The sequence below is a fragment of the Scyliorhinus canicula genome, chromosome 3, assembly GCF_902713615.1.
Source record: "Scyliorhinus canicula chromosome 3, sScyCan1.1, whole genome shotgun sequence".
NCBI lineage: Eukaryota > Metazoa > Chordata > Chondrichthyes > Carcharhiniformes > Scyliorhinidae > Scyliorhinus > Scyliorhinus canicula.
Window position 1 is genome coordinate 271016392 of NC_052148.1, and position 21906 is coordinate 271038297.

The 21906-nt window shown below is 49.3% G+C and overlaps 2 protein-coding genes across 2 annotated transcripts in view; both read left to right on the plus strand.

Annotated features, from left to right (window-relative positions):
- Positions 1 to 21906, plus strand: part of dapp1 (dual adaptor of phosphotyrosine and 3-phosphoinositides) — a 91750-nt gene that overhangs the window by 22344 nt on the left and 47500 nt on the right. The window lies entirely within an intron of this gene.
- LOC119963531 (cytochrome b-c1 complex subunit 10-like) lies at positions 14992 to 15465 on the plus strand. Its single transcript, XM_038792804.1, has one exon. It carries the CDS (start codon positions 15033 to 15035, stop codon positions 15198 to 15200), a length of 168 nt encoding a protein of 55 aa, XP_038648732.1. The 5' UTR covers positions 14992 to 15032; the 3' UTR covers positions 15201 to 15465.

Genomic DNA, 21906 nt, shown 5'->3' on the forward strand with positions numbered 1-21906 from the left:
TGTGCTGCCCTGCACATTTGCACAATTGCTGGCACATAGAATAGAATCATGGAGGGCGGCATGTGACGCAGTGGATAGCACAGGGACTGCGGCGCTGAGGACCTGGGTTCGAATCCCCGCCCTGGGACACTGTCCGTATGGAGTTTCCACATTCTCCCCGTGTCTGTGTGGGTTTCACCCCCACAACTCAAAGATGTGCAGGGTAGGTGGATTGGCCACGCTAAATTGCCCCTTAATTGGGAAAAATAATTGGGTACTCTAAATTTATTGAAAAAAAAAATAGAATCATAGAATTTACAGTGCAGAAGGAGGCTATTCGGCCCATCAAGTCTGTACCGGCCCTGGGAAAAAGCACCCTACCCAAACCCACGACTCTACCCTATCCCCATGACCCAGTAACCTTTTGCGCAATTTATCATGGCCAATCCACCTAACCTGTGCATTTATGGACTGTGGGAGAAAACCGGAGCACCCGGAGGAAACCCACGCAGACACGGGGAGAACGTGCAGACTCCACACAGACAGTGCGGAATTTTGAATTTTGAATTTTGAAAAAAAAAATGTAAAATTTTTTTTTCCCAATTAAGGGGCCAATCCACCTACCCTGCACATCTTTTGTGTTGTGGGGGTGAGACCCACACAGACACGGGAAGAATGTGCAAACTCCACACGGACAGTGACCCGGGGCCGGGATCGAACCTGGGTTCTCAGCGCCGTGAGGCAGCAGTGCTAACCACTGCGTCGCCGCGCTGCCCCCAGATTCGGCCCATCGAATCTGCACTGACCCTCTGAAAGAGCACCCCACCTAGCCGTTGGAAAATAAAACGCAATTCAGAAAGGCCAATCCACCTAACTTGCACATCATTGTGAAAGCTGACTAATGGATTGAATGTTTAAAGCCAGGATTTTCAAACTGTCCTCAGCCAGTGAGGCAAAACAGTCAATAGTCACATTGTCTTCCTAATCCCTGGCAATCGACTGATGTCTCTAATAGATTCATCGTCGTCGTATGTTAGGCAGGAAAAGCAGGAATGATGCAGAGTGCATGTTTCAGCAGCATTTCAACCACACTAAAATAATAAGGGGGAAGTGGGTGGTTACTGCCATTACTGCCGCACTTTAGAATAGAATGGTCTGGTTCCAGATCATTCTGTGATTCCACACATATATATCTTTAATATGGCTCAGTATTCTGCTGCTAAATTGAGGTTTTGAAAGTAGTAACTTGTTGATTTGCAACAAAGAGGAACAAACAATAAAGATTACTCAGCAATTGTCCCTTCATCACTAGTTTTGGAATGTGATTAACACAGTTGTTAAGTGCGGAGATTGCAAGCTCCTTTGCAGGTGCTGTGTGAGGACGACTCGGTGCATTTCTGTGAGGCAGTGGTAACTTTTGCAGTGCCCATGAAGTTTCAGAACTTCTGTTCTGAAAGCAATGTTTGTCAATGCGCGTGTTTAAGACGAGATGGAAGGCCATTCCCTTCCCTTCCCCCACCCCAATCTCTGTGCCATTTTCAACTTCCCTTTTCGCCAGTCGCTGCAAATGTGACTTCTGTCACTTCAGCCTGTTGCAGAGATGAGATGGTTTTTTTCCTTTCATTCTTCAGCCTTGTAAATGTTTTGGAGGGAAGTTTGCGAAAGGCAAACTTGGTCTCGGTGTCGAGGGCGCCCACTTTCAATTTATAGCTGTCACCATTGAAATTTATTGAATGGTGTGAAGTTGCTGGATTTGTCTGGTAGAATACAAATTAAGGTTACTACAAAACATGAAACCTTTATCAGTCTGAGTATCTTGTTAACTTGGTGATAAGTGTTAATTACTGTCAAACGATGACTCTGATGCTGAAAGTTAACTGTTACGAGCACATATGCTCTCATTCCTTCAACCTTTAATTGACGGAGGTATGAAGAACATTTTATTTTGTCTTTTTCCATTCTGTCCTCTCTCTCTCTCTCTCTCTCTCTCTCTCTCTCAAACCAGTCTTTCTTTGCTTCTTTTTGTTCCTCTTTCGGGACCTGATTTGACATTGAATTCACCCATCCTAACTTGCACTTTCTCTCAGTTCCTGCGCTGCCCATTTCTCCATCATTCAGTCCTTTGTTTGGTTAAGGAGCTATTTTGCCCCTTTCCCTTGGGTCCCACCTTCCCTGCTGCTCCCGGTGTAGCTCACTAAGCACCTGGGTGGCAAGGTGGCACAGTGGGTTAGTACTGCTGCCTCACAGCGCCGAGGTCCCAGGTTCGATCCCGGCTCTGGGTCACTGTCCGTGTGGAGTTTGCACATTCTCCCCGTGTCTGAGTGGGTTTCGCCCCCGCAACCCAAAGATGAAAATGAAATGAAAATCGCTTATTGTCACGAGTAGGCTTCAATGAAGTTACTGTGAAAAGCCCCTAGTCGCCACATTCCGGCACCTGTCCAGGGAGGCTGGTACGGGAATTGAACCGTGCTTGGTCTGCTTTAAAAGCCAGCAATTTAGCCCAGTGAGCTAAACCAGCCCCAGCGTAGGTGCAGCGTAGGTGGATTGGCCATGCTAAATTGCCCCTTAATTGGAAATAAAATAATTGGGTACTCTTATTTAGTTTTTAAAAAGAATTTAAACACCTAACTATACAATGGGGGGGGGGGGGGGTGTGTCTATGGACAGAAGCCATTAGATTCACTCCCATAGATAGGTAGCAGAAGACGATGAATGCAGAGAAGTGTGAGTTGATGCATTTTGATAGGAACAAGATGGAGAGACAAAATAAAATAATGTCCAAATGGGCGCAGGAGCAGTGGGACCTGGGTGTGTGTGTACATAGATCACCGAAGGTGGTCGGTGGTGGAAGAAAGAGCAGTTAATAAAGCAGATAGTGTCCTGGGCTTTATTAATAGAGGCATAGAGTACAAGAGTGAAGAGGTCATGCTGAACTTAAACAAGACTCTAGTTAGACCTCAACTGAAGTATTGTGTCAAGTTAGTTAAGTCGCCACAGTCCCAGGTGACCTTTGGCTGCTTTCCCCTTTTGAGGGGGGGAGAGCTGACTGGTGGTGATTTAACCTGAGAGGCAAGGTTATAAAGGCGGCGGGGCCTTCATGACCAGTCTCAGCCGGTACGGGAATTGAATCCACTCTGTTAGCCTCGGTTTGCATCATGAACCAGCTGTCCTTTTAAAAATAAATTTAGTGGGCCCAATTATTTATTTTTCCAATTAAGGGGCAATTTAGCGTGTCCAATCCACTTAACCTGCACATCTTTGGGTTGTGAGAGTGAAACCCACGCAGACACGGGGAGAATGTGCGAACTCCACACGGACAGTGACTCAGGGCCGGGTTTCGAACCCTGGTCCTCAGCGCCGTAGTCCCAGTGCTAACCACTGTGCCACCGTGCCCCCCCTCTTGAACCAGCTGTCCTGCCAACTGAACTAAACTGGTCCCTAGTGTAATGTTCTTGTCGGATGGCCTGATTTATATTACAAGAAGACTTGTAGCTCAAGCTATAAACGATTTATTAGCATTAACTGTAGGTAAACTATATACATAACAACAGATGAATAACAGTTTGAACATGCACAAGCAAACTCTCTCTTCAGATCCCTCCAGCCAGTCTGCCATCACCTGACTCTAACATTCACTTATATACTAGTGAGACTTCTAGTGGTCAGTCGGTGAATTACAACACAACCATGATATCACTACACATAGGATTGTGGCCAGTTCTGGGCGCCACACTATAGGAAAGATATGAACACATTGGAAAGAGTGCAGAAGAGATTTACAAGGCCTCACGACTTCGAGGTCCCAGGTTCGATCCCGGCTCTGGGTCACTGTCCATGTGGATTTTGCACATTCTCCCTGTGCCTGCGTGGGTCTCACCCCCACAACCCAAAGATGTACAGGGTAGGTGGATTGGCCGCGCTAAATTGTCCCTTAATTGGGGGGGAATAAAATGTACATTTTTTAAAGAGGCTGACAAGAATGGTTCCACAGATGAGAAGCTTCGATTGGAGAGGTTGGGACTGTTCACCTTGAAGAGAAGAAGGTTAAGAGGAGATTTGATAGAGATGCTCTAAATCATGAGGGAACTGGACAGAGTAGACTGGGAGCCCCTGTTCCCCCTCGTAAAAGGTTCAAGGACGAGAAGGCTCAATTTTGATGTGATTTGCAAAAGAAGCAAATGTGATATGAGAACAAACCTTTTCACACAGCGAATGGTTCAGATGTGGAAGGCAGGTTCAATCGGAGCATTCAAAATAATCTTTTTTTTTTAAATTTAGAGTACCCAATTCATTTTTTCCAATTAAGGGGCAATTTAGCGTGGCCAATCCACCTAGCCTGCACATCTTTGGGTTGTGGGGGCGAAACCCACACAAACACGGGGAGAATGTGCAAACTCCACACGGACAGTGACCCAGAGCCGGGATCGAACCTGGGACCTCAGCGCCGTGAGGCTGCAGGGCTAACCCACTGAGCCACCATGCTGCCCATTCAAAATAATCTTTATTAGTGTCACAAGTAGGCTTACATTAATACTCTAATGAAGTTACACTACAGCACCTGTTCGGGTACACGGAGGGAGAATTCAGAATGTCCAATTCACCTAACAGCACTTCTTTAGGGACTTGTGGGAGGAAACCGGAGGAAACCCACGCAGACACGGGGAGAACGTGCAGACGCCGCATAGACGATGACCCAAGCCGGGAATTGAACCTGGGGCCCTGGAGTTGTGTAGCAAAGGTGCTGACCACTGTGCTACCGTGCCGCCCTAGGACATTAGACGATTATTTTAATAGAAAAATTGCACAGGGTCATGGAGGAAGGGCAGGAGAAAGGCACTGTAAGTCACAATGCTAATTTGGAGAGCTGGTGCAGACACAATGGACCGATGACCTCCTTCTGGTCTGGAACAATCCTGTGATTCACAGCGACTTGTGGCCCAATATCTCTTGCAAACATAGATCAAACTAGGGGGAGGCAGTGGCGTGGTGGTACTGCGGCTGGACTAGTAATCCATAGACCCAGGGAAATGGTCTGGGGACCTGGGGTTCGAATCCCATCGCGGCAGATGGTGGAATCTGAATTCATTAAAACAAAAATCTGGAATTAAAAATCTAATGACCGCAAAACCATTGTCGATTGTCGTAAAAACCCATCTGGTTCATTGGGAAATCTGTCGTCTTTACCTGGTCTGGCCTACATGTGACTCCAGCCCCACAGAAATGTGGTTGGTTCTTAAATGCCCTCCGGGATGGATAATAAATGGTGACCCAGCCAGCGACCCCCACATCCCAGGAATGAATAAGGGGAAAATAAAGAACCCCACCCACAGCATGACATCTGGTCTCTTTATTCATGACAGGATGTAATGTGATAATATTGTGCTCTCTTGTATGTGCGTTTATTCATCTGCCCTAATATTTCCTTGTGCGACTCAGTACGACTCAGTACCAAGGCTTGCATGCTAACGAGCTGAGTCACAGAATGAGATGTTAGGTGATCCCTGGCACACTGTAAAAATGCAAGTGGCTGCAAGAGGCAGATGTCTTTGATCATCCAGGACAGAACTTGTTGTTTCCCCAGCTCTCAAAGGAAGTTGGAAGACCCCCAACCCCCCTCCCGATTTTATGTGCTTTTTGTGGTGATTGTAGATCTGAGTAGATGCAATACAACTGAGCAAGCACTAGAGGGAGCACGGGAGAGCTATAAATACACAGGGACAGGAAGTGAGCAGACACTTCACGGAAGGCAGAACTGGGAGCAGGACACAGACACACAGGCAGGCAGCATTTGAGGTAGCCGTAAGTTAACCTCTGAAGAGAGAACGAATTCACAATAAAGCATCTTCTCCACCTTTGACACTACGAGCTTTATTAAGACACGAGGAACAACACACTTTTCTTTCAACATCTGGTGATGTTGCTGAAACACTGGCCTCCAAGAACATTCAAAATCGAAGCAGAGGTGGAACCTATCCCTGTATCTCTCCACCTTCTCCGAAACCACTAACCTATCGGGGTCTCTGTCTTGAAGATAAACGACGTCAGTGGGGTCCTAAGACAGAGAATTTCCAGATTTACAAGGCCATGAGTGAAGACATTTCTCCACATCACTGATCTGAGACTGTTACCCCCAGTTCCAGATCACCTGTCAGGTGAACCATCCTCTTAACATCGACTCTAAAGCTCCATCAGAATTTCATAAGTTTCACTGAAATTTCCTAAACTCCCGGTCTACTAAGGTCCTCTTGCACAGGGACTCGATCTAATAAACCTCCACTGCACCCCTCGAGGGCAAATATATTTTTCTTTAGGTCAGGAGGCCAAAACTGTTACATAGCACTTGGGGTATGGTCTCACGCCCAAGAAACGATATCATTGCAGTGCGACTTTCTGACTTTTATACTGCAATCCTTTTGTATGCTTCACCTCCAGAATGCTTCCTAGAGTTGGTCAATAATAAAGCGCTGTTTTTGTCGATGGTTTACCGAAAAAAAAAAACACTTGCTGTTTCTGGTGTAAGAAAAATGGCCCCTTAAATATTTTAAATTAAAATTTCAGCTTTTAACCTTATACACAACCTGCTGCAATAAGTAAAGCATTCCAGTCCTGTCCTGCGCTGAATGCACCAATTACATGTTTAACAGAAGGTTAAAAAGTGCAACTTCACAGAAAAGCCAGGTTTTACCACAATTTAAATATCTTTTTCCCGGAGCCTGCAATGAGCCTGGAAATTTTGATCTGGTGCACAAAATTAAATGGGGAGATCAGCGAGCTTCAACTTCTCTCTGTCTACCCTTTAACCCTGCTTCCCCCCCCCCAATCTGATCATTCTGCCCCAGTCCGGCTGCCACAGATATTGGAAGAATCCAGCTTCTTTAGCTCTGGATTTTAAATGTAGCCAAACCCGACTTGATTTTTCACTCATTCAGGAGAACCTGCCCATTTAAACTCATTTGGTCAATGGTAAAAAATTAATAACCAGGAAGCCTTTCTGAGGCAATAACTTGTTCTTGTCCATTTTCGAAGTCCCTCCCAGATTCTTGCATGACGACCAGCTCTGACTGTTTCTTCCCAGAACTGATTCAAAGCTTTGCTGAAGTGTTTGTCATTTTCTTGGCGTAGTTTCTGAGTCAGAAGGCTGTGATTCAAAACTAGTTTCACAGGCAGGAGCACAAAGTCCAGGCCGTCGCTCTTGGTGCAGCCCGGGGGGGAGTGCAGCTGTCACACCTGGTGCAGCGCTGGGGGGAGTGCAGCCGTCACACCAGGTGCAGCGCTGGGGGGAGTGCAGCCGTCACACCTGGTGCAGCCCGGGGGGGAGTGCAGCCGTCACACCTGGTGCAGCGCTGGGGGGAGTGCAGCCGTCACACCTGGTGCAGCGCTGGGGGGAGTGCAGCCGTCACACCAGGTGCAGCGCTGGGGGGAGTGCAGCCGTCACACCTGGTGCAGCGCTGGGGGGAGTGCAGCCATCATACCTGGTGCAGCGCTGGGGGGAGTGCAGCCATCACACCTGGTGCAGCGCTGGGGGGAGTGCAGCCGTCACACCTGGTGCAGCGCTGGGGGGAGTGCAGCCATCATACCTGGTGCAGCGCTGGGGGGAGTGCAGCCGTCACACCTGGTGCAGCGCTGGGGGGAGTGCAGCCGTCACACCTGGTGCAGCCCGGGGGGGAGTGCAGCTGTCACACCTGGTGCAGCGCTGGGGGGAGTGCAGCCATCACACCTGGTGCAGCGCTGGGGGGAGTGCAGCCGTCACACCAGGTGCAGCGCTGGGGGGAGTGCAGCCGTCACACCTGGTGCAGCGCTGGGGGGAGTGCAGCCGTCACACCAGGTGCAGCGCTGGGGGGAGTGCAGCCATCATACCTGGTGCAGCGCTGGGGGGAGTGCTGCAATGCAGGAGCTGCCGCCTTCCAGTGATGTGTTGACCTGAAGGCCCTCACATGGTCATAAATAATAATAATAATCTTTATTAGTGTCACAAGTAGGCTTACATTAACACTGCAATGAATGGGCGGCACGGTAGCATAGTGGGTAGCACTGTTGCTTCACAGCTCCAGGGTCCCGGGTTCGATTCCCAGCTTGGGTCACTGTCTGTGCGGAGTCTGCACGTTCTCCCCGTGTCTGCGTGGGTTTCCTCCGGGCGCTCCGGTTCCCTCCCACAAGTCCTGAAAGACGTGCTGTTAGGTGAATTGGACGTTCTGAATTCTCCCTCAGTGTACCCGAACAGGCGCCGGAATGTGGCAACTAGGGGCTTTTCACAGTAACATAATTGCGGTGTTGTAAGCCTACTTGTGACAATAATAAAGATTATTACAGTATTAACATTTTTGAGCAAGAGCAGGGGGAGTCCTTCCTGATGTCCAGGCTGATATTCAGCTAACATCAATAAAAGTGGATAATCCGATCACCATCACATTACAGATCGCACTGTGCACAGATTGACTCCCGCGTTTGCCGCAGTACAAATGTGATTATATTTTGAAAAGAACTTAATTGGCTGCGGAATGCATAGGGAGCTCCGAAACACAGAAATTTCCATTTCTAAAGCACTTTCTAGCTTCTTCTTCTATTTTTACCCTTGGTGTTTAGTTTTCCATGCCTTAAATCTTCGACACCCACATCCAGAATTGGGTAAACAGCAGAAAGTCCTGTCTGTTTCTAACTTAATCCAACTTTTCTTCTTGCACAGACAGAATTTCTCAGGTGTGGGGGTGAACTCACTTCCGGTGACGGCCATGGTGCCAGTGGTCGCACATTTGGCAGCTCCCGCTCATGGCGGTTTTTTGGTCCTTTTCCCCGTTTTGCGGGGCAGATATTTTGGTGGAAAAAGGTGTAGAGTTGATTGAGGAAAGTTAAACTCCACTCGTGGTGCAGGTGGATGGATCCATGGACGAGAGGTGGGTCGAGAAGGAGGGAGCTGTTGGAGCAAGAGAATCTTCATTCACCACAGGCCAAGGTGGTGGAGGGTCAAGGGTCAGCCCTGCCTGCCCAGTGGTCAACGGAGCAGCTGGTGGACTTCTGAAATGAAAATTTCAGCCGGCAGAGAAGGGCAGCCCAGGAGGACCTAGCCAAGTTGGTGGAACTGATCGGGTGGAAGAGAGTCTGCAGTCCCAGCGCCAGACCATTTGGAAAGTGGAGGAAGCAGTGGGGGAGCACGAGGAGCAGCTTACCATGTTGGCGGCCAAGATCGGAATGATGCGGGAGACCCAGAAGCGGCTGTATGGAGGACCTGGAGAACTGCTCCCGGAGAAGAATTGTGGGGATGCCCGAGGGCGTTGAGGGAGCGCACGCTGGCTCATACATACAGCAGCACGGTTCGATTCCCGTAACAGCCTCCCCAAATAGGCGCCGGAATGTGGCGACTAGGGGCTTTTCACAGTAACTTCATTGAAGCCTACTCGTGACAATAAGCAATTTTCATTTCATTTCATTTTTTCATAACCAAGATGCTGGAGAATCTGATGAGGGGGGGGCGGGGTGGCCTTTGACTGGCCCCTGGAGGTTGACCAGGCGCATAGGGGGCTGATGAGGAAGCTGCAGGCGATCGAGCGGCCGAGGGCGATGGTGGCGACTGCATCGGTTCCTCAATATGGAGAAGATGTTGCAGTGAACAGGGCAGACGAGGAGGTGCACCTGGGACGGTATTGAGTTCTGGATGTACCAGGACCTGGGCGCGGACCTGGGTTCAATCGGGTGACGGCTGCCCTTCTTTAAGAAGGGGGTGAATTTCGGGATGCTGTACCTGGCCCGCCTCTGGGTGACTCGCAACAGCCGAGAACATTATTTTAGGATACCAGAGGAGGCGATGGAGTTTTTAAGAGATAATGGACAGGCAGGAGAGGGTGGAGGAGGGGTGTGGAGATGTTGGTTTTCACCGTCTTTAAATGTATTTACTGCCTTTTGTTTGTTGTACAGTAAGAAGTCTTACAACACCAGGTTAAAGTCCAACAGGTTTGTTTCAAACACGAGCTTTCGGAGCACTGCTCCTTCCTCAGGTGAATGGAGAGGTATATGGAGGTATAATATACCTCTCCATTCACCTGAGGAAGGAGCAGTGCTCCGAAAGCTAGTGTTTGAAATAAACCTGTTGGACTTTAACCTGGTGTTGTAAGACTTCTTACTGAGCTCACCCCAGTCCAACGCCGGCATCTCCACGTTTTGTTTGTTGGCTATGGGAGAATCTCTCTTCGTTGAGAGGTCTTGTTGGGTTTGGTGGCGTGATGTTTAGGGAACGTGGAGGGCGAGAACATCTTTTTCTTATTTCAGTGTTGTTTGAGCAACGGAGGTGAGTGAGCGGGGGGAAATCAGTGGGGCAGTAGGAGGTTTAGACGCCATGGGCGAGGGCTGCCAGGCTAGCCTGTTAACTCTCGTTAACGGGAGGCTCTCGTTAGGCTCGTTAACGGGAGCGCAGTAGGGGGCGACCATTTGGTTAGTGTAGTATAGGGGGTTGGGATTGTTGTTTTATTCGGGGGGGGGGCTGCTGACAAAGGTGTGTCTGCTGTGGTGCAGCAGGAAGGGAGTTGGTGACGGTGGACGTCTGAGGGTTGTCCTGGAGGAGGGCGTGAGAGGGCTGAATGGACCGGTTAAACGGTCGCGCATGTCCGTGCACTTGAGGAGCTTGAAGGCGGACGTGTCCTTTTGGCAAGAAACGCACTCGAGCCGGGCGCAGAGGGAAAGGATGGCACGAGGTGGCAAGGCTGGTGGATGAGATTCTGAGGGTGGGCAAAAGGTTTTCGGAGGCCCCGGAGGCAGAATTGTTGAAGGAGAGGCAGAAGCTCCAGCTGGAGTTTGGGCTGGTATCCATGGGGAAGGTGGTGGGGCATTTGCGGAGGGCCAGAGGGGCAGCGTACGAGTATGAGGAGGAGGCTAGTAGGGTGCTGGCGCACGAACCCGGGAAGCAGGAGGCGGCGAGGGAGATCGGAAGGGTGAAGGATGGGAGGGGAGGTGTGGTCATGGACCTGCTGGGGGTGAATGGGATGTTCGAGGAGTTTTATAAGAGGCTCTACGGATCAGAGCCCCCACCCGGGGAGGAGGGAATGCAGCGATTCCCGGATGGGTTGGATTCCCCGAGGTAGAGGAGGACCTGGTGGAGGGACTGGGGGCCCCCATTGGACTGATGGAGGTAAAGGGGGGGCATGAGAATGATGCAGGCTGGGAAGGCCCTGGGCCCGGATGGGTTTCCTGTAGAATGTTGTGAGACGTTTGCTGGGGCCCCTGCTGGTAAGAGCATGGCGGCACGGTCGCACAGTGGTTAGCACTGCTGCTTCACGGTGACGGGGACCCAGTTCAATTCCCGGCTTGGGTCACTGTCTGTGCGGAGTCTGCACGTTCTCCCCGTGTCTGCGTGGGTTTCCTCCGGGTGCTCCGGTTTCCTCCCACAAGTCTCCGAAAGACAAGGTGTTAGGTGAATTGGACATTCTGAATTCTCCCTCTGTGTACCCGAACAGGCGCCGGAATGTGGCGACTAGGGGCTTTTCACAGTAACTTAATTGCAGTGTTAATGTAAGCCTACTTGTGACACGAATAAAGATTATTATTATTAATGAGGCAAGGGATAAGGGGGAACTTGCCCCTATATTATCGCAGACGTCCACATCCTTAATATTAAAGAAGGATAAATATCCGGAATGGTGTGGGTCCTGTAGCCTTCTATCGTTGCTAAATGTGGACGCCAAATTGTTGGCACAGATCTTGGCTTAGCGAATTGAGGACTGTGTGCCGGGCTGACAGGGGAAGACCAGCCGTGGTTCAGAAAGGGGAGACGAATGTCGGCGAATATCTGTAGATTCCTGATTGTGGTAATCATGCCCCCGGAGGAACAGGATGTGGAGGTGACGGTTGTAATGGACGCAGAGAGGCGTTCGACCTAGTGGAATGGAAGTTCTTGTGGGAAGTATTGGGACGGGTGGGCAGCACGGTAGCACAGTGGTTAGCACTGTTGCTTCACAGCTCTAGGGTCCCAGGTTCGATTTCCCCGCTGGGTCGCTGTCTGTGCGGAGTCTGCACGTTCTCCCCGTGTCTGCGCGGGTTTCCTCCGGGTGCTCCGGTTTCCTCCCACAAGTCCTAAGATGTGCAGGTTAGGTGGATTGGAGATGCTAAATTGCCCTTGGTGTCCAAAATAAAAGTTAGGTGGGGTTACAGGGATAGAATGGAAGTGTGAGGTTAAATCGGGTGCTCTTTCCAAGGACTGGTGCAGACTCGAAGGGCCAAATGGCCTCCTTCTGCACTGTAAATTCTATGGTTTATGGTCTATGGTTTTGGTTCAGGCAGGGGTTTGTAGACTGGGTCCACGTATTGTGCTGGTCGTTAGTGTATCGATTCGGGTGAGCTCGGGGTACTTTGGGCTCCACTGCGGGACAAGGCAGGGGTGCCCACTCTGCCCGGTCCTCTTTGCCTTGGCAATAGAGCCATTGGCAATGGCGCTTAGAGCGTCAAGGAGTTGGAGAAATGAAATGAAATGAAAATGAAAAGCGCTTATTGTCACAAGTAGGCTTCAAATGAAGTTACTGTGAAAAGCCCCTTGTCGCCACATTCCGGCGCCTGCTCGGGGAGGATGGTACGGGAATACAAACCGTGTTGCTGGCCTGCCTTGGTCTGCTTTCAAAGCCAGCGATTTAGCCCAGTGTGCTAAACCAGCCTCTGGAGAGGGATTGGGGGGGGGGGGGGGGGCGAACACAAGGTCTCGCTATATGAGGACACCCTGTTGCTTTATATCTCAGACCCGCTGGGAGGCATTTGGGGGATTTTGGAGGAGTTTGGTCAGTTTTCCAGATATAAGCTAAACATGGGGAAGAGTGAGGAGTTCCCGATCGAGGTCTGGGAGCAGAAGAGGCTGGGAGAGCTGCTGTTCAAGGTGGGAGGGGCGAGTTCCAGGTATTTGGGAATCCCGGTGGCAGAGGGCTGGAAACAGCTGCACAGTCTGAATCTGGGGCGGCTGGTGGATCAGATGAGGGGGGGGATTTCAAGAGGTGGATGTGCCCAACGGGTAAAGAAGGTGTTGTTGGAGCGGGTGGGGCGGGGCTGGCTGGCCTTGCCGAACATAATGAATTATTACTGGGCAGCGACTGTAGCCATAGTTAGGAAGTGGGTAATGGGAGAGGAGTCGGCGTGGGGGCGGATGGCGACGGCCTCTTGTAACGCTACGAGATTAGGGGCATTGTTGACGGCGCATCTGCCACTCTCGCCGGCCAAGTACTCCACGGGCCCTGTGGTGGTGGCGGCCCTGCGGGTGTGGGGGGGCTTCTGAGGCTGGAAGGTGCCTCGGTGTGGGCACCGATTTTTGTAATCATACATTTGCACCGGGGGAGGCGGGGGGGGGGGGGGGGGGGGGGGTTGGATCCGGGGTTTCAGGGGTAGGCGACGGGCAGGGATTAAGCAGTTTAGGGACATGTTTGAGGGGGGGGGGGGGTGTCAGCTTTTTTGAGTTTAGAGGAATTGGAGGAGGAATATGAGCTGCCCAATGGGAACGGCTTCTGATACTTACAGGAATGGGACTATGTGTGAGGAAGCAGGGCAATCCCTTCCCAATCTGCCGTTCCCGGGATTACAGGGTAAGGTGGTGTTGAAGGAGGGCGAGGGCAAGGTATCCGAGAACTACAAGGTGTTAATGGACTGGGAGGGAGGCCCGATAGGAGAAATCAGGAGGAAATGGGGGTAGGAGCTGGGATGGGGGGATGGTGGCTGGACTGCGGGAGGAGGCTCTGATGAGGCTGAATGCATCCTCGTCGTGCGGAAGGCCTTATCCAGTTTAAAGTAGTTCACAGGACGCTTTTGACGGTGGCCAGGGTGAGTTGGTTCTGTGAGGGGATGGAGGGCAGGTGTGGGCGATGCCAGCGAACCATGTCCACATGTTTTGGGCATGTCCAAAACTGCAGGGGTTCGCAGATGTGATGTCTGAGGTGCTGTGGTTGAAGGTGGTCCCGAGTCCAGAAGTGCCGATGTTCGGTGTGTCGGACAAGACCCAAGAGTCCATTGGGGTGAGAGAGGCCGATGTCCTGGCCTTTGCCTCCCGGATAGCTCGGAGATGGAATTTCCTCGGGTGGAGGGACTCGTAGCCACTGAAACCGGGGGGGTGTGGGTGAGCGAACTGGCGGAGTTCCTCAGACTGTAAAAAATTAAGTTTGCCTAAACATAAGAACATAAGAACTAGGAGCAGGAGTTAGGCCATCTGTTTAAAACAGGGAAGGCAGGTTTGGAAGAGGGGAACGGCAAAGAGGTTGGGGCGTTCGGGTAGTTATTTATTTATTATAAAGTTTCTGTTTGTTCTTACTATTATGTTGGTTTGTGTTCAATATCTATACAAATGCCTTAATAAAAAAATGTTTCTAAAAACGGGGTGGGGCGAACTGTGGGCCACCTTCAGGGGGTGTCTCATTGCCATTTGCTCCACTCCGAACACACCGTTTAATCGGAATTCCTCGTATCACACTGAGAATGTGTCATTTGGACTGCGGAATGGAAAAAGTGCAAGTTTCTATTGGTGCAATAGCTATTGCTGTTGTGAAATAGCAGCCTAAAGTGCCTTCAGACATCTGATGTGAATTGTTTCGAGAGGTTGAGTGATCGGAAGGAAACCTCATTTTCTGTAATTGACTGAGTTAGTCTGAGTGGAAAATGTAACGGTGCAGTTCCTCTTTCTATACTGGTACACAATTTAGAAAACAGCGTAATAATTTGATGTAATTAATGCAGTTTGGGCAGCACGGTGGCCTAGTGGTTAGCACAACCGCCTCACGGCGCTGAGGTCCCAGGTTCGATCCCGGCTCTGGGTCACTGTCCGTGAGGAGTTTGCACATTCTCCCCGTGTCTGCGTGGGTTTCGCCCCCACAACCCAAAGATGTGCAGCGTAGGTGGATTGGCCACGCTAAATTGCCCCTTAATTGGAAAAAATAATTGGGTAATCTAAATTTATAAAAAAAAAAATTAATGCAGTTTTGGTCCTATTGTTCATTACTTTTGGAACTGCACTCTTCTCACCCCCAGCAAATAATTCTTCCACTTTTTAAGGTTAAGGATGTGTTATGTGTGGCACTGGAGTGGGTCAGTGAGCGGTCACCGGGATGTTGGCGAAATTAATCGGTCCCAGATACGTCCAGTTGATAAAGAACTGGATTCCAACAATGGCAACATGGGGAGGTGTTGGTTGTGTGGCACTGGTGTACGCAACAGATTGGAAAGTAATAGTTGACCGTATCCCATATATAAGAGGGAAATTCAAGACTGAATGAACTAATCATGTTTTAATGGCTGCAGATGAACAATCCAGATAAGCGACCTATGGCAGATATCAGTACAGCCTCAACTGAACTTTGTTTTTGAACTTTAAACTTGGAGCAGGAATCATTTTTAGCAGCTTTTGAATGGCTATGTTAATGTGAAACAAATAGATTATATCCACGTGAGCATTTTGTGTTCTGACTACTCCAACCTTTTGAGTTTTGCCCCAAATTGAATCTTCTGAAATAAAATATGAAATCTCGTAAAAAAAAAAAAAAAAAAAAAAAAAAAAAAAAAGGATGTGTTATGGGCCAGGGTTTAGAGAACCTCAAAGTGTATCATGGAGTTCATCTGACCCACAACTTTTCATAGATTGTGGTATGGGGAGCACACGGCCCACTCTACAGGTGTGGTACAGCAGAAATGGAAAAGTATTTTTTAAAGCAAAACCAAGACTATTCCATGAACTCAAGCTAACCTTTTTAAAACATACAGTGAGCATCTTAGCAACCATCAATTCAAATACAACACCCAAAGAATACAACACTAAGTAATCCTTAATAACTTCCCAAACAACATCCAGAAGACAAAAGAAACACCTTTTAACAGAAGCACATCAGGTTTACATTCACTACGGAGAACACTTACAATTCTGAATTCACCAAATGATCAAGAGATAGTCTTTTCATGGCAGAGAGAACAGCAGCACACCTGCTCTGCCTGGCTTCAGCTCCAACTCTGAAAACAAAACTGAAACACACCCTTCAGCAATCAGCCTAAAACAAAAGTAAAAAGCTGACAGATCACCCAGCTCCACCCACACTCTGACATCATTGATAAACACCCATTTCTTAAAGGTATATTTCTTAAACACCCATTTCTTAAAGGTACTCTCATGACAGATGTGAACACTTTGGAATGTACAACGTGGGTGCAGTGAGCACTCTCCAGTGGACAACTGAAGACAGAGCTGAAGTTACTTGCTTCTTTCCAAGAATGATCTTCATTCAGCTGGCCATTGAAGAATGCCCTCTCCTGTGCATGTGTGGCATTTTCTCAATCCTTGCCTTAGCGCTGTTGCCAACTCTGGGGGGACAGATTCCTCGAGGTTTCATCACCCGATCTCTGGCCTCCAACTGCCCGCACCTCCATAATGGATCATCCAAGACATTAATGCAGTGTCCTGGAGATTAAACTCCAATTCCTGACATCACCAGGCTGGTTGTGGATGGTTGCCATGGTGTTGCTAAAGTCTGCGCAAGATTCCAGGATTTTTAGAAACAGCACAAATCCGACCCAGCCAATTACCCCCCTATCAGTCTACTCTCCATCATCAGCAAAGTGATGGAAGAAGTCATCAACAGTGCTATCAAGTGGCACTTACTCAGCAATAACCTGCTCACGGACGCTCAGTTTGGGTTCCGCTAGAGTCATGGCTCCTGACCTCATTACAGCCTTGGTTCAAATATGAACAAAAGAGCTGAATGCCAGAGGTGATGTGAGAGTGACTGCCCTTGACATCAAGGCAGCGTTTGATCAAGTATGGCATCAAGGAGCCTTCGCTAAACTGGAGTCAATGGCAATCAGGTGGAAAACTCTCTGCTGGTTGGAGTCATACCCGGCATAAAGGAAGATGGTTGTGGTAGTTGGACGTTAATCATCTCAACTCCAGGTCATCACTGCAGGAGTCCCTCTGGGTAGTGTCCTCGGCCCAACCATCTTCAGCTGCTTCAGCAATGACCTCCCTTCCATCATAAGGTCACAAGTGGGGATGTTTGCGGATGACTGCACAAAGTCACAGGGGCAGCACGGTAGCATGGTGGTTAGCATAAATGCTTCACAGCTCCAGGGTCCCAGGTTCGATTCCCGGCTGGGTCACTGTCTGTGCGGAGTCTGCACGTCCTCCCCGTGTGTGCGTGGGTTTCCTCCGGGTGCTCCGGTTTCCTCCCACAATCCAAAGATGTGCGGGTTAGGTGGATTGGCCATGCTAAATTGCCCGTAGTGTCCTAAAAAGTAAGGTTAAGGGGGGGGGGGGGTTGTTGGGTTACGGGTATAGGGTGGATACGTGGGTTTGAGTAGGGTGATCATTGCTCGGCACAACATCGAGGGCCGAAGGGCCTGTTCTGTGCTGTACTGTTCTATGTTCTATGTTCAGCACCATTCGCTACTCCTCAGATAATGAAGCAGTCCATGTCCAAATGCAGCAAGACCTGGACCAGGCTTGAGCTGATGAATGGCAAGTTATATTTGTCTCACACAAGAGCCAGGCAATGACCATCTCCTACAAGAGAGGATCTAACCATCGCCCTTTGACATTCAATGGCATTACCATCGCTCAATCCCCACAATCAACATCCTGGGGGTTACTATTGACCAGAAACTGAACTGGACCCAGCCACATTAATACTGTGGCTACCAGGGCAGGTGAAAGGCTAGGAATCCTACAGCAAGTAGGATTCACCTTCTGAACCCCCAAAGTCTGTCCACCATCTACAAGGCACAAGTCAGGAGTTTAATGGAATACTCTCCATTACAGCTCCAACAACACTCAAGAAACTTGACACCATCCAGGACAATTGATTGATTGATATTTATTGTCTCATGCACCGAAGTACAATGAAAAGTATTTTTCTGTGGCCAAGGGAACATACACAGTACGTACATAGACAAAAGAATAATCAACAGAGAACATTGACAAATGGTACATTAACAAATAGTGATTGGTTACATTCCAAATAATATTTGGTTACAGCAGCCCGCTTGATTGCTCCCCCTTCCATAAACATTCAAACCCTCCACCACCGATGAACCGTGTGCACCATCTACAAGATGCACTGCAGTATCTCACCAAGGCTCCTTCGACAGCACCTTCCAAACTCACGACCTCTACCACCTGGAACGACAAGAGCAGCAGATACCTGGGAACCCCACCACCTGGAGGTTCCCCTCCAAGTCACTCACCATGGAAATATATCTCCGTTCCTTCACTATTGCTGGGGCAGCATCTTGGAACTCCCTCCCTAACAGCACAGTGGGTGTACCTACACCTCAAAGACTGCAGCGGATCAAGAAGGCAGCTCATCACCACCTTCTGCAGGGCAAGTAGAGATGGACAATAAATGATGGCCTAACCAGTGATGCCCATAATCCCGTAAATGAATTAAAGAAATGACCCACAGCAATGTGGCTCACTCTTAACTGCCCACTGAACAGGCCACTTAGCTGCATTCGAGAAGGCAGCTCACCACCCCCTGGGCAAGGCGGGAAGGGTTAGAATGTTAAACTTTCCCATATCCCATGATTGAATGAATTTAATTAAAAGAAGCTTCCCTTCAGTTCCTATCAAATTCCTGATGAGCATAAACAATCTTTCTTCATTTACCAGATCGGCCTGTACTCTATCAGGTTATCTCTTAACTGCCTCAAGTCAGATAGGTGTGGGGGGGGGAGGTGAAACTTTGTTCCCAAAATGGAACTGCTCATCCCTCTGGCCAGAAACATCCCACCCCTCCCACCCCCACATCATGTAGTATTTAAATGTTTGACTTGCTTCCTCTTTCGCTTGCCTTATCATCCGGCCCAATATCAGTCACTTGGGACCAGCCGTGCAGTTCCGCTTCTTTCAGACTTGGTCTCCTTGAGATTTTGGCTGGTCACCTACAATCAAACGGGGCTTCAATCGGATTCTTCTGACGCGAGGTTGGTCATGAAAGTTTGTTTACACCCTCCCCCTGCCCTCTTCCACCCCCCCCCCCCCCCCCACCACTCCTCCCCACACTCCACTTGCTCTATTTGTGTGATTCACAGGCGGGAATTCACGAGTAACCTGCCGGAATGTTCGTTACAAATATATTTCTAGTTTTATTGTCGAATTATTTCCCGGCTTCTTGCGTCCAAAAAATGCCGCGACCTCCCCGAGGTTGATTGGTTGATGGGCAGTAAATGCTGGTTGTTCCTGAGGTGTCCGCATCCAGTGAACAAATCAGGAAAAAAGCCTGAGTTCTGATTGATTGGAAAGCAGGGCAGTGACTGTGAATGTTCTTCACTGCCCATAAAAACCTTTCATGATCCTACTGCGATACTCACCACTCCTCATCACAGCCGTCTTATCTGAGTGAATTTGGTGACCATTGAACGCTTTGCAATCATTTCATCGCTCTCAATCTTTCTGCACTGGCAAAAATAAGTTATTCTACTCCTAAGTTTAAGAATTGATCTAAATCAGTCCAGTTTTGATAATGTTCCTGCCGGGAAAGCTTCTCCGCTTCTGCGCCCAAGGCTACCCTTGACTGCACTATTTCCAATTCCATCACTGATGTTGTTCATTGTCTTGAGCTGTGTCAACAGTGCAAACGATTTGAACACCCAAGTTAGGGCGTTATACCCAGGCTGAAAATCCTCGATTCAAACAGAGCCTGAATAAAGGGAGTTATTTTATGCTGTGTAGTTTACTGTTTCACACGCTTGAGGCTGATGTTGGGAGTTTTGGGAAGAATTGGCAGAGTTTGCAAATCAGAGGGTACACCAGTCAAGCACAGAAGGAACTTTCCTGTGGGGCACTCGGCAGTTTGGAGGGAGACAATTAGAACTACTGGAGTCCAGGAACAGGAAGAGCAGCAATCGAACGGGTCGGAGGAATCTCTGGCCCAACTACTGGGGAAGGCAGTGCTGCCGATTTCACTTTACATTGTTACATTAACTGTGTCCAGTAACGTTTTAATTCCAGCTGACCTCACCAGCATTTGATTGTCCCATTGCTCCAAACGGGTTCTGTAACTAGCTTGTCCCGAAAGATGTGCAGTTAGGTAATTTGAACATTCTGAATTCTCCCTCTGTGTACCCGAACAGGCGTCGGAATGTGGCAACTAGGGGATTTTCACAGTAACTTCGTTGCAGTGTTAATGTAAGCCTACTTTGACAATAAAGATTCTTATTATTGGAACAAGGTCCTGTGAGTTTGGAGTTCCCATTGGGAGGGCACAGGTGGCATCTTAAAGGGTCAGTGCTGTTTTTATCATTGAACATGTCAGAATGGATCAGACATAAGCAGCCTAAACTGACGTGAAAGTATCGCCGTTCCAGTTTGAGAAGTGGGTTTTGACAGTTTATAAATTTCGAAAACTTCAGCACAATGATTTGTTTGACAGCTTGAAAACTGTTTTTAAAAGTTAGGAAGTTTTTTTTAAAAAAGGGACGTGAAAGGAGGATGTTGTAATAGTGAAACATAAATGGACTAAGATAAGAAATGATGTAAAAAGTTGGGTGTTGAAGGGAAATCATTGCGGTTCCAGGAGGCCGGATCAGCCCGGTAACTTGTTTAAAGTGTTGTTTAACCAGTGAACTTGCAGGATTTTGCTGTTGATGGTTGATGTGGATACCCAGGGCACGATTCTCCCAAAGGGAGACAACGTCCCGGCGCCGGAGTGAAAACCGGAGTGTTTCAATCCGGCATCGGAGTCCGCTCCCAGCCCCCTATTCTCCCATCCCCAGGGGGCTAGGAGCGGGGTCGCGTCTTATACGCGCGCTGGCCGGCACCGCGTAAATGACACGGCCGGCGTCGCGTAATTGACGTCACTCGCGCATGCGCGGTTTCCGTCCTCCCCGAGGCCGCCCAGCAGGAAGATGGCGGATGGATCTTGCGGAGCGGCGGAGCAAAGGAGGTCCTCCTTCAGAGAGGCCGGCCCGCCGATTGGTGGGCCTCGATCGCGGGCGAGACCCCATCAGAGGCCCCCCCTGGTGAAGGAATCCCCACCCCCCCACAGACCGCCCTCCCAGCGTTCCCGCACAGTTCCCCGCCGGCAGCGACCAGGTGTGGACGGCGCCGGCAGGAACCTGTCGGGTCGGAGCGGCCGCTCGGCCCATCCGGGCCAGAGAATCGGTGCAAATGGCGAGGGGCGATTCTCCGAGCGGTCCGGCGCGATTCTTGCGCCGCTGGTTTCGGGGGGGGTGAGAGAATCGCGTGCTGGGGTCGGGGCGGCATGACGCGACTCGCACCCCGGCGCCCTGGCGATTCCCCCACCCGGCGTTGGGGGGGGGGGGGGGGGGGGGGGAAGAATACCGCCCCCAGTGTTTACAATCACTGCAAAGGGATTTTAGTCAACAATAACAACCTGATTCAGGCGCTGATGATTTTAAACAAAAAGCTTCTATATATATATATAATGACCATATTGATCTTGTACACATTTTCTGCAACATAACTTTAGATAACAAGCAGTTACTACAAAAGTCAAAGCACGTTGTATGTTAGAAATATGGAATAAATGAAGCGAGTCTGCTGAGGATACTCAGTAAATCAGATAACACAAGTGGAGAGAGGAGCAGACTTAACATTTCAAATCTGTGACATTTCATTGGAACTGGAAAATAATACAGATGTAACAAGCACAGAGGCAGGGGGAGTTGGGGGGGGGGGGGTCTGTGAGTGGATGGAAAGCAGAAGAGAGCAATTGATCAGCAGAATCATTGGAAATAGCTCCTGCCCAAAATAAGTGGTTATGATCTGAAAGTGTTGAAATCTTTGTCGAGTCCGGGAAGGCTGTAAAGGGCCGAACTGTTGTCTCTGACAATCCATTGAGGTTCAACTATTAATGCAATTGACTGTTAATCTGTTAAGTGATCAATACAAAGAGCTTCCTCCGCAAAGTTCAGGATAATCAGATTTAGATCTCTGAGTTATCAGTATGGCACAGGGACTCCGAATCTGTTCACCAGAGT